Raw genomic sequence first — 13226 nt, forward strand, 5'->3', positions numbered from 1 at the left:
TAAGTTCACAACGTAGTGTGGTCTGATGATACGAGTTTAAGCTCATAACGTTGAAAGTACTTGGCACTTATTTTAAGCCTACTTACTATTAACTTTTCATCCTCTTTTCCGTTCAAACCACTTCTATTGAGTTGACTCTGCAAATACTTTGGACGATCCACACTCGACGAAAATAATTTAATCTTGATGAACATTATTTGCACCCTATTTTTTATTGTGTACATCACATGATTCACATTAACCCTTTAAAAACACACTAGAGTGGGGTGTACTTAGTAAAAAATGAACATTATTTGCACCCTATTTTTTATTGTGTACATCACATGATTCACATTAACCCTTTAAAAACACACTAGAGTGGGGTGTACTTAGTAAAAAATGGGGTGCAAATCTTTAATCTTTCAGTTAAAAATGGTTCATTTCCATCCAACCACATAATGCTCAGTAACAAAGAGTAACATTGTTTTAAGCTTCTCAGCCTCACATTTTGGTAGTGAGAGAAGACAAAGCTTGGTTTTAGAGGTTGTTATCCACTACCTGCCCTGTATTGTTGCAAAGGGAGAGGATGAGAGAGTGAGCTGAGAATGGCAATAACCCTTCTCTCTGTTCCCACTCCTCACCGGACTCCACTCTTTGGAAACAAATTGTTGCATGGCAATGGCTCCACAACTCTCCTTAGGTACCCATCCATGTCTGTTATCCCTGTCTCTGCTGCTGCTTCTTCTTCTCCTCCTTCAAATTCTGTTGTAGAAGATGGTCCTTCCACACCACCTGATACTCTTCCTGTCCAACGCGAGTCTTCCACTCAAGAACTTGAACAGCTTCCTCTCAGGTAATTACAACTTCTGTACTGTGATTTGCCATTTGACCCACGAAGTTCTTACTCATGATTTGAACTTGGAATCATCATGTTTTGTTTTCCATCAAGAAATGATAATTTTGGACTCTTATGTGTTTGATGAAATGACTCACCTCTATTATCTATGCATCTGGGTGTACTGATTGACATAATTTGCCATTTGGCATATATTGGGGCCTGTTGATATTGTGTTCTGCTCAAATTTCTTATATTTTCCTCCCATCCATGTTAGACTATATGAAATCTAATTGGTTGAATATGATTTTTTTTCAATTTATATTGAAGCCTTCTTCTATTTTTCTTGTGCATTATTGATGTGCCCACGTGGGTCTTCTTTACTGGGTAAGTGTCTCAGTTCCAGAGCAAATGCAACTCTTATGGATCATTTTATTTGGTGGAAGATTGCCAGTTATGCTGAGTTTCATGTGGCCAAAAACTTTCATGGGTGGTAGTTTAATTTCTGATAGGAAACGGTTTGTTACTAGTTTGTTGGTTTCTGGTTTTGTCCATAATTACTTATGGTTTGCAAAATGAATATGCCTAACCATGGGAGTTCAATTGCCATAGATTCCAAAATTCACATAGGATTTCGACTAGTGAAGAAATTGTGGAATTCTAAGTGCCCTTGTGGAAAAATCACATAGTTTGAGCAAATCTTTAGTCTATGTATTTCTATCTCTACTCTGTTCCCAAAAAATCTGATAGTTTTATGGTTGAAGCAATATTAATTTCGAGTAGTGTACGTGAACTTTCCACGCAGGGGTTGCAAGGCATGCGGGAGAGAGGAAATTGAAAAGGGATGCAATGGCGAGGGAAGGATTCAAGGTGGGATTGCTACTGTCGCAGGGTTTGGCTGGTGGCCAATAAAGGCATACAGGCCTTGTCCTGGACTTGTAGCATCTGGTGGCAGGTATAGGCGGCGTGGCCAAAGCATGGATGAGGTTGGCTTTGGAAGAGCGGAGACATGAATTTCTGTAGGCCATAGTGATGAGGATCAGTCAAGGTAAATTTGTTTTTAGTTCCAACGGTAAATCTTGATTTGTTCTAAAGCTGCTTGTTTTGGTCTTGATTACATTAGCTAATTGTTTTTGCTGGCACAAGACAGTCTTTCAGATTATCTTACTGATGGAAAAGCTTGACTGCCGTGTGATTAAATTTATCTCTCTTTCATTTTGAATGAGAATTGAAACCAGTAAATATAAAGCCATATATGAGTTTCCTTCAAACCTCATTCTATACAAATTTCCTTCAAACTTCGCGCTCGCCATGGCAGCATATATCGAAAACCATAATACCAAATATTGAGGTGAGATAACCAGCTAGGCTATCGCCAGCGGCTAATCCTCATCAATTCATCATTCTCCACATTTTGATGGGGAGGTCATGGTTCAGCCTAAAGTATTAGTAACCTGTTTTGGTGCTGCTGGGTTTTTTTTCTCCCCAATGTTTAATTATGTTGCCAATTAGAATGTACAAAACTATACAGGTTAATGAACAGATAGATACTGGTTGGCATTGTTGAATTTACATACTGTTCCTGTACCTTGCTGAATTAGTACATGCTGTAAAATATGCTTTAGTATTGAATAGTTTGCTATATGTGAAATGTATCACCAATGTACTAGTAAAACAATTCCAAAGAATATGTATTACCATTTTGTGTATAACCAATGTGCAATGTAGTCTACTTGGCACCACCAAATGGTTTTGTCAAACACACTAATGATGATGGTTGTTGAATCATTAGTTCAATCGAACAATACTGGATTTTCTTGAACTCTCACTTGGAACAAATTTCTTTGGAACCACCCGATGGGCCTTCTACCTCGTGCGTGTAGGACGGGGACTTCGCTTGCAGAGAATTACCATGCAAATTTCTTTGGAATCACCTGATGGGACTTCTACCTCGTGTGTGTAGGATGGGGACTTCACGTGCCAAGAATTACCATGCAAATTTCATTGGAATCACCCGATGGGACTTTTACCTCGTGCGTGTAGGACGGGGACTTCACGTGCCGAGAATTACCATGCAAATTTCTTTGGAACCACCCGATGGGCCTTCTACCTCGTGCGTGTAGGATGGGGAATTCACTTGCCGAGAATCACAATGTAGATCAGGATCCAATGTAACCATGTTTTGAACGAGTTCGTTAAAAAATTGTTGGTCAATCACCATCCCTATTCCAAATATAACTAGGATGCTCATATTGCGAGAATTAATCAAACAGCCCTAGACGGGAAGAAATGTTCAGTTCTGATAGAGCATGGCAGGTCCAATCCAATATTTGACAAGCATTCACCCGACAACAAGTTTACTCAAATACAGTCTGTCAACAAGGTTACATATTTGATACAGTTTACAACATATTTCTGAGTAGCAGCAGTTTCTTAAGTGTCGATTTCCATTCTGCATCTGGCACTGATCAAAAGAGCCGAGAACTCAAAACTCAAGGCAGAAGGAAGGCATTTCCAGAGAAGTACCAAACAAAGGTTCAAAAAACGACATTCATGTAAGTCTTCAAACGTCCATCCTCAAAGAACTTTCATCACATCAAGCGCGAGTTCATCTTATCAACAGCTTTCTCTATAGCAGAAACATTGTTCCTTAGAGTTCCCCATTGCTCATCCGTCAAGCTTATTCCTGAGGATGTTAAAAAACAAGCATGAGTTCCAGAAGACCTCCATTTGCATCGCATAGTACTAGGGTGAGTCTGTGACAGCAGAGGGAGGGAGCAACATTCTAAACACATGAAGAAGTGGCATTTAAAGCACTAACCTTCCACTTTAAAGCAACCACTTGAAGTACCAAGTTCCAAGAGCACCTATATTTATGCAAGCTATGCCATATTTTTAACGTGCGATTTAACTTGTAACGGTAAGTTCAGCAATGTCTAATTGTGTCGAACATCCTAAGATGAATTTTACAGGCTTATTTGCCAAGAAAAATGCAAAAAAACTACCAAAGAATTTAAGGCTATAAGCAAGTTGCACAGGCTTGAGCTTGTTTCCTAATGTTCTCAAATCCATGATGTTATATTTCAGCACTCTCTAACTTACTATATGCTTGTTCTGATCATCAAAAGACGAGAAAAAAGAAACCGATGAAAGTTTCATGGAGATAACGGGAACATACTACTTCATGACAGACTTAGTACAAAATTTTCGTGTGTGTGTGTACATTAAGTTTCTTATGTACTGAAGTGCATTGAACCAAAAGCATTCACATGCTGAACAGAGACATAACTACATAAGAAATTCACATGTATAGTAAAACTAAAACTCAAGCTGCCCCATGGTTTCTATCATTATATGTAAGAATGGCATTATAAAAAACACGGGATTTCAGATATACGGTCTAAGTGATCTTTAGCGCCAAAATTCACAGATAAGTGGTGTATTAAAGGACCTTGTAACAGGGTGCCCAATCACATACCATGAAACATATAATCAAGTTAGCTGTAATAAGCTTATGGCAAGCAGTAGCATCATTGCATATAGGTATTGATGTTGAGAGTATTGAGACACATCAAAAAACAGCCCTCTTCAAGAGAGGAAGGACTGACAACAATTGTTGCACAATCAGCAGTAAACAATTCAGGTAAGAACTCCTACGATTGGAAGACAATCTAGCAAAGACTTCGTTTTGTCCATCATCAGTTATCAAGGTAGATGATAAGCAGCATGGATTTTAGCTGACATAACTCAAGCAAACCTTATACCTGATTCAGCTCAGTGAAACTGTTTGTTGACTGTCGACCGATAAAGGTACATAACCACGTAATCATTTCCAGTACATGTTATGACTCATGGTAGTCTTTATACCAATTTTCAAGACACAACAAAAATAAGGACCGAAAATGCCTACCAGTGAGGTCAGTTTCTCTGATAAAAATACTGCATGTGTTAATACATGATACATCCACACCAATACAAGTCAATTATCTCAATTTCGCAAAAAAGTTTTGCAGAGAAAGACCTCCCAGCCATGTGCCTCTTTTAAAAGACTTGACTCTTGAGATACATAAACGAGTAAGTTGCTCAACCCTTGAAGTATTGCTCAAAATTAAGGCAAACACTTTCATATCTATTACTACCATCCCTTTTGAAGGGTTGCCACAAAACATGTAACTGGAGGTGGTAAAAACAGACTCGTATTACAGCCTCCAACATCAGGTTCCCTGTGACTAGTATGAGTTCGCAACATGAACACATTGTGGCCAGGACCAGAGGCTTGAAGTCTCAAAACATCAAATTAATTTCAAACACTTCTAAAAATTTTATGAAAACATAAGTGAATTCAAATCAAATTTATGAAGGCTTCATCGTCAAACGCCAATTATTTCATTTTGAATCACATTTCATTTCTAATGCCTAAACAAAAGCAACTACCAAGTGGCAAAGCATATACAAAACCACGACTAGAGTGAACTCATTACATATCTCAAAGTTAAAAAACATAAGAAATCTGAAACATATCTAAAAATTTATGCAAATGCAAGAAACCTCAAAAGAACTTATCAAGACTGCAGCGGCATCAAATCCTAACTACATCATAGGTGAATTACATATTCTATTCTAATGGTTCTACACCGGTAACTCTTAAGTGGCCAAACATATCCTAATTTCTTTTCTCCTCTCATCCTTCATTTCAACTAATAATCTCTTTCAGTCATAGTATTCACAAAGAATCACAAAGCAAACACAAAATTAGACAGGAAAGCATTACACAATAGCAATTAAAACAAGAACCAGAAGAACCATATGAAATGAATACCTTTATTAGAAGGAAGTTCCTTGCCATCCTTTTTATAGAATTCCCTTATTGAGACCAAGTTCCTTCCCCTGAAGTTCTGTATTGTCACTCTTCTCTTGTCTGACAACTGCACACACGATAATATAAAATCCACCATGAATTTATTTCCCTAAATCATCATAATCAATTGAAAGAGACAAAGAAAATCTAAGAACCGACCCTGCATACTATGAGATCACCATCATCGTCGTACTCCTTGTCGTCGTTTGCAACGGCTACTCCTCGTTCTTCTTCTTCTTCTCCTTCCTCCTCTTCAACCTGTTGTTTCGCGTTCTCTTCTAGTTCTTTGATTTCTTTCGCGTTCTCTTCTTCCAGGAAGCAATTGACCACGCGCCTAACAAATCCCTTGTGCTCAGGCTTGGAGAGGTCGAAGCCCAGCTTCGCCGACGCTGCCTCCCGGATTTGGTACTCGGTGGTCTCGTCCATGTTCGCTTCTTGCAGAATCTCACGCACTGTCTTCTCGATCTTCTGTTTCAATTCTAGTTCCATGTTTCTCAGTCTTCCTTCGTAGGTCTCCTCGCGATCTCTGCGATGTTTTGCGGAGCTAAACTTGGGCGGAGCTGTACCGCTTTAGACTTGAGTCCTGACTGGGAACTGTAACTCTGTTTTACTGCGATGGAATTTCGAGAATGCGGACAAGTGTACCGTTAGATCATGACGTGTCACTAGCAGATCATTCACTGTGATGTAGCCTTCGGTAGATTTTACTCTTTTTCTGTTACCAATTTAACCAAATGATACACATTAGTACATTACACAAGGAGTGGTGAATTAATTGAGGATGACCGAGTTGGATGAGGATGCATCTTTCTAGTTGAGACTCTCAAGTTCAACTTTCAAATCAACACTCAAGTTTAATTCGATGGGGTTGTTAAGCGGTGAAATGACATATTCGAGTTGTATTGGGTAGAAGAGCCTATGATATAGATGACTCTTATTTGCACCCCATTTTTTGCTAAGTACACCCCAATCTAATGTATTTTCAAAGGGTGAATGAGGTGTACTTAACAAAAAATGGGGTGCAAATAAGATTCATCATGATATAAGCAATGTTCAATTGGCGTAAGGAATGAACTGCAATATTGAGTTGGGTCATGGGCCTTAGCTTTTTAGGTAGCGTTTGGGTAAAAATGCAGGGCCTTGGGCCTAATCGGAGGAAATAAGTCGTTGGTCATGCTTAGTGTTGGGCCTAGACAATTTCTGTCACTATAATTTTGAAATCCAAAATTTATATGCATTTAGAACCTACTTATTTTCTCATCTTTAATTGCAATTGCATGTGTGATATTTCGAAGAGTTTAAAAAAGTGATCACATCAGCTTCTCTCTAATACTTGACTGAACTGGGCTTCAACCCACTTTTCAGGCTTCACATTTTGGGTCATTGGGTTCGATACCAGTCAGGCCCATCCTAACAACTAAGTCTTAACACCCATAATTAAGTAACTTGTCTCGCTTGTCACTTTGTTTGACCAGAATCAGCCCGGCCCATGAATAGGTCGCCATAATAAGGGTGACTAAAAATCGGTTTCCAGTCGAACAATACCATGTGTTTACAAAATATTTACATATCTGAACTCTTATTTAGATTAGATTTCGGACATATTTAATTGACTAAACTTGTTTAATTTAAATCCAAACAAGTAACCTAATCCGAGTTAGGGACAAAAAAACCGGACAATATTTATATGTTTGGACCTAGATTTTGAACATATAACTTATGTTCAAACTTAATTTAATCCAGACCGAACAAATTCGGTCATCTAGATTAACCATAAACAATACCACATGTTTACAAAATATTTACATATCCGAACTCTTATTCTGATTGAATTTCGGACATATTTAATTGATTAAACTCGGTTTAATTTAAATCCAAACAAGTAACCTAATCCGAGTTAGGGACAAATAAATCAAACAAGATTTATGTGTTTGGACCTAGATTTTAAACATATAATTAATGTTCAAACTTAATTTAATCCAGACCGAACACATTCGATCATCCAGACCGGATGGAATTTTGCCACGCCTGACCATAAACAATCACTAATCAATCGCCTAAAAGAGAACAAAATTGCTAAGATAAGGTTACAAATCTTTCAAGTTCCACGTGGCCATAATTCACCATGTCCACATGGCCAGTTTAAGCACCAGAGACTATCGCAAGGCTACGAACAAAAATGAAAAATCCCGCAAACATGATATTCCATAAGCCGCCACACAAATAAACTCCCACGCACACACCCACCCACCCACCAGCCACTACATCCCCCACTCAAAATAAAATACATTCAATCCTCACAAAACACAATAACGTACCAATGGGTTGCAACTCCTCAAAGAGAATCGATGTCGCCGTCGACGTCTACCGTCCACCTCCTTCCAGCATCGCCGTATTCGACGTCAATGGCATCCAAGAGCCCTGGCTCATGGTGGAGCATGATGCATCGGAGGAGGAAAATGAAAAGACCTCTCACGTGCCTAATCCCCTGCTTGAGAAGCTCAACACGCTCGAGACCACCGATGCTCCTCACTCATGGGAGGAAGTTAGCAAAGTTCTAGAGAATCTCAAGCCCACCGCCGTCCCCGCCGCCCTGTCGCCAAAAAAAGACACAGCTCCGCCTCCGCCCCCTCCTGCCGCTTCAATTAAAAAACAGGGGTTTCACACGCTCGAAGAGCTTGAGGAGAAGTTGTCTCCAAAGCCGAATCAAACTGAATTGAAGAAGCCGGGGCCGATTAAGACCCAGAAGAAAGAGTTCAAGAAGCTGGAGGACCGAGTTGTGACAGAGTCAAGAACAGAGTCGAAGACCGAGTTGGTTGTGAAGCCATTGAAGCAGAATATATTCATAGTGAAAGACAGATTGGAGAGAGAGCAAGAAGGGAAAGCCGCGATATACGATAAGTTGATGAGCCTCAAGCGGGACCCACTCGCGCAATTCGAGGAGAAGTGTCCACCTGGAGGAGGAAATTCCGTCGTCCTCTACACGACGTCGTTGCGGGGTGTGCGGAAGACGTTCGATGACTGTTGCCGAGTCAAGACGATTCTGGAGGGTCACCGAGTCGTGTTCGACGAGAGGGACGTGTCGTTGCACGGTGGATTCCTCGGCGAGTTGAAGGAGTTGTTGGGGGAGGAGGCCACTGTGCCGCGGCTCTTTGTGAAGGGGAGGTATTTAGGGGCGGCGGAACAGGTGGTGGAGATTAACGAGTCGGGTAAACTCGGGAGAATACTGAGTTACGCAGGTGTGGATAGAGGGGTTGGAAGACAAGCGTGCGAAGGGTGTGGTGGCGCGAGGTTTGTGCCTTGTTTGGATTGTGGTGGGAGTTGTAAAGTGGTGATTGGTGATACGAAGGAAAGGTGTGGGAAGTGTAATGAGAATGGGTTGGTTCACTGTCCAGCTTGTCTGTAGTGGGCTTTGCTTGTTTATAATTTTTGTAGATCGTCTGTTTATGTGTTTTGTTTTCATAAAAGATTGTGGTTCATGTTAATGGGATTTGGGCTTTTCTTAAGGTATAAAAGTGAAGGCCCATTATTAGTATTTGAAAATTAAAATAATTAAAAATATTTGAGAGGATCCCACCGGATTATCGTCGAGGGGGAACAACACGTCACCAGCTAAAGTCCCTAAATATGGGTGTATAAAAACCGTAAAAATCGAACTGGACACCAAACCGACCGATTGATTATTATAAAAAAAAATAGTTTACTTTGAACTGATCAATAATCAAAATAATCGATCGATTAATCGATTAAATTCATGTCAAAAAATGAAAAAAAAAATTCGATTATAACTAACCGATAACACACCCCTATCCCTAAATGATCACTTAGTGATAAAGGAGATAGGGCTGCAAAGATAGCCAATAAATTTGCCTAAAAATAACTATATTTGAAAGAGTGTGTAATAGCTCACTGATCAAGCATTCCTACGCCAAAGATGAACAAGACTAAGCGATCTATCGTAACGGTGGGATGCAGTTCGAACCACGGGACCTCTTGATCTTGATCTGCAGTGTAATTGTGACATTGTATGGATATGCTTGAATTGGACATCAGCTTTGGTTTGACCAAAAATATATAAGCAAAAGTTGTTTATGGTGTCATCACACTTCCAAGTGTTGTTATTAAGAATTAATCCACATAAATAAAACAATTTGAAACTAATAAATAGTACCACTACTCGTCACTGACAATTCAAAATTGGATACCAATGATGTTGTGATCTCCTAATTGCATTGAATTATTCTAGAAGCAAGGTTTGAGTAGGACCCAGTTGGTGTTGAAAAACATAGCACACCACCACCAATCCTGCATTGACTTTAATTTTGTGACCAAATCTGCTTAATTTTTCAAATCATCTCACCTACAAACCAACATTGTTGCACATTAGGCTTGTATGACATCACACCACACAAATCTAAGACTAGATACTAGTACTATCCAATTTCAAACCCTTGATCTACACCACTCATATATTCACAGGGAATGAATAATTATTCAATGGTCTTGACACGTTGATATGGTGTACCAAAACCAATGGAACAATGTCAATTCATAAACGGCTGATTACGTATGAGTAGTTGAAAATGAAAATAAGAAATTTACAATTTAAATTTAAAAAATGCACCAACTATGCTATCTGAAAGTTGACGTGGTGTACCAAAACCATGTCAATTCATAAACAATCGATGACGTATGAGTAGTTGAAAATGAAAATAAGAAATTTACAATTTAAATTTAAAAAATACACCAACTATACTATCCGAAATTGACATCATCGAATTGATTCTAGCGCACGACATCATAGGCATCATCAAATTTGTTCTAGTGCACTATAACAACGTATGACTTGGTTTATCAGGACCATTGAATGAATAGGTGAGAAATCTTAACAACCTAATCAACAAATACATTTTATCCCAATCATCATCAAATTTGTTCTAGTGCACTATAACAACGTATGACTTGGTTTATCATGGCCATTGAACGTATAGGAGAGAAATCTTAACAACCTAATCAACAAATACATTTTATCCCAATTTGCTTGTAGCCCTAAATTAACTTTTTACACCAAACACATGAGACAAGAAACCTTGAGCACCCAAAACTTTTTTGCCAAAAAAATGAGGAAAAAATTCATACATCCTTAGTACCCATAATCTCATCTCATAATCTCATATTATTGCTTGTATACAATAGTATTTAGCCTCCATACATCACACCCATACATTTCCCTTCTCAGTCTCTTCCTCTTCAGAACTTTCCCAGAAGGAAAAAAAAACACACACACACAATCCTATTACTCTCTACACTCTTCTTTTATCAACTCTTTCCATTTCTCTTATTGTATTTGTATGTATGATTTGTGTGTAGATCGTATGCTTTCAAGGACTCGTTTCTTCAAATACATCCAACAGGGACAGTGCCTGAAACAAATATAATCATCAAGAGTGTTAACCAGACATCCCAAACATGAATTAATCAGAAACCCTAAATCCTTCACAAGGTGGTGATTTTACCTCTGGTATGTTTAGCTCGAGGCGGAACTTGGGGCCGTCGTAATGGTGAAGAATCGGCCTGAAGGAATCCTCCTCCAATGGCTCACAGATTTTCCTTGTCACAACTCTAACCTGATAACCAAAAATCATATGTTAATACAATGCAACTACTGAAACAAGAAGCACAAGACTCCTTTTTTTGATAACCAAGAATGACCCAGTCAAGTGTGCTCTTCAGACAGCTGAGTGGGCCTAAACTAAGACCACCAAGCCAACACACACCAACCTGACCACAATTAAGCACACCACCCTGATCACAATTAAGGCTGGGCGGGACAAGACCACGATGTGGGTACCACTCATTGGATGCCCGCACATACGAAACACCTAACATCGAGATAACCAATTGGGCTATCGCCCCATGGTTCAAGAAGCACAAGACACATAGCCATGAAGAATCCCATGATATTCAAATCCAGTTAAACCAAATGTTTTGAATCAATATTGTTACCTGAGCAGGGAAGCGGGATTCACCAGGGCATTTCTTGTCTTCCCAGGCAGAAGGATCAATGTTAGTCCCTCCAAAGCCTGCAGCCTAAACATACACAATAACATGTATTTTAGTGATAAACAATGAAACTGTGGATACGATTTTTGCATCCAAAGGTATTGTCCGATCAGGGGTACCTCTACGGGCATTCCTACTCTACGAGCATTCCTACCCATCCCCTTGGGATTTTATTCTAGGAAATTATTCCGCCTTCCCCACTAGAACCTATACCTCGGATGCAAAAATCGCATCCACATAAGCAAAGCAGTGTATGGGAATTGGGAGAACAGATACAAACCTCGAAGACTCCATATAGTAGATGAGTGGAGTAGTTGTAGAGGAAGAGGGGCAATCCAGGAGTTATAGCCCTAACAGAGTCTCTGTAACGTGGAGGCAGACCTAGATCATACAAGAAACACCCATAATTCAGAAAAACAAATCACCAATAATCAAAATCCACAAAACCCAGAAACTAATTCAACAAATACTGAATGAAATTGAAAGAGGAGAAATGGGATTATACCGAAGAGCTGTCTCTTGAGATTCTCTGCCATGGTATCATTGCTACAGACAAAAATATACCCACCAATTGTTTCATTCCTAGGCAGAGATTCTGATGGTGGTAATGTCTTAAACCTCTTATCGCCTTTACTTTCCTTGTTATTCTCGCTATTGTTGTCTTTTTCACTCTTCTTCTTGTTCTTCCTTCCTCCTTTGCCTCCATAATCATCCTCCGCTTTGCTCTTCCCACTCGTCAAATTAAGATCAAAGCTGTAATTATTAATTGGATTTGAATAAATCCCCTTATTGAATCCACCATTGAGTCCAACCCCAACACTATTTTGAGATCCAATCGGACTAATTGGGTAGATCGGATTGATTTGATTGACGCCAAAATTGTTCCCCATCTTCCAATCATAATTGAACCCATTAAAATCGTTGAAATCAGACCCTTTTGGCTTCAGATTGTTGAAGGAACTGCTGTTGTTGTTGATTTCTCCACCAACTCTGATATCAAAGTTCCTCCTCTCATCAGGCCTCTTTGATGAATACGAGTTGCTCCAGATCGAGTCGTTGAGTGTGAGATTCGCCAAGCTTGAACTCCGCAGCCTCAACTGATCACTGAACTGGTAGAACGATTGCTGGTTATTCTCCATCCTTAACAAGCAATTCCTCTCAAAATAACACAAAATCACGATCTGGGTATTCGATTTTAGGATCCAAAGTCGATGAAATCACAGAGAGAGACGGATGGTTATCTTGTGACCTATGACAAATGGTGAAACAGGGAAGTAGGAGTAGAAGATAGAAATGAAAGGAGACGGCTTTATACTTTATAGATTAGTAGTTATTGGGGCAGCTGTACATCAAATTACAGCAGCCCCAGCTGTATTATATTATTTTTAAAAATAATATAAAAAATTATATTTATGTAGTATTTTGTTTAAGGTATCAAATCATATATTTTGTATTTGAAATAAAAATCAAATTTATCGAGGAAAAGACATA

The 13226-nt window shown here is 39.2% G+C and overlaps 4 protein-coding genes across 4 annotated transcripts; 2 read left to right on the forward strand and 2 right to left on the reverse strand.

The window, feature by feature from the left end:
* Positions 1-504: 504 nt before the first annotated feature.
* On the forward strand, positions 505-2537 carry LOC119986435. The gene is made up of 2 exons (XM_038830994.1): positions 505-832; positions 1620-2537. Exons 1-2 carry the CDS (start codon positions 585-587, stop codon positions 1825-1827), a joined length of 456 nt encoding a protein of 151 aa, XP_038686922.1. The 5' UTR covers positions 505-584; the 3' UTR covers positions 1828-2537.
* A 538-nt stretch (positions 2538-3075) lies between these two features.
* On the reverse strand, positions 3076-6254 carry LOC119986434 (RNA polymerase II transcriptional coactivator KELP). The gene is made up of 3 exons (XM_038830993.1): positions 5832-6254; positions 5634-5739; positions 3076-3500 (listed from the first exon to the last, which is right to left on the reverse strand). The coding sequence occupies exons 1-3, from the start codon at positions 6159-6161 to the stop codon at positions 3406-3408; spliced, it is 531 nt and encodes a 176-aa protein (XP_038686921.1). The 5' UTR covers positions 6162-6254; the 3' UTR covers positions 3076-3405.
* A 1620-nt stretch (positions 6255-7874) lies between these two features.
* Positions 7875-9207, forward strand: LOC119986714 (glutaredoxin domain-containing cysteine-rich protein 1). The gene has a single exon (XM_038831385.1). The coding sequence runs from the start codon at positions 7993-7995 to the stop codon at positions 9076-9078; it is 1086 nt and encodes a 361-aa protein (XP_038687313.1). The 5' UTR covers positions 7875-7992; the 3' UTR covers positions 9079-9207.
* Positions 9208-10748: 1541 nt separating this feature from the next.
* Positions 10749-13035, reverse strand: LOC119987462 (B2 protein-like). The gene is made up of 5 exons (XM_038832386.1): positions 12241-13035; positions 12016-12116; positions 11679-11762; positions 11189-11299; positions 10749-11095 (listed from the first exon to the last, which is right to left on the reverse strand). Exons 1-5 carry the CDS (start codon positions 12872-12874, stop codon positions 11054-11056), a joined length of 972 nt encoding a protein of 323 aa, XP_038688314.1. The 5' UTR covers positions 12875-13035; the 3' UTR covers positions 10749-11053.
* Between the last annotated feature and the right edge of the window lie 191 nt (positions 13036-13226).

Source organism: Tripterygium wilfordii, chromosome 20 (assembly GCF_013401445.1).
Source record: "Tripterygium wilfordii isolate XIE 37 chromosome 20, ASM1340144v1, whole genome shotgun sequence".
NCBI lineage: Eukaryota > Viridiplantae > Streptophyta > Magnoliopsida > Celastrales > Celastraceae > Tripterygium > Tripterygium wilfordii.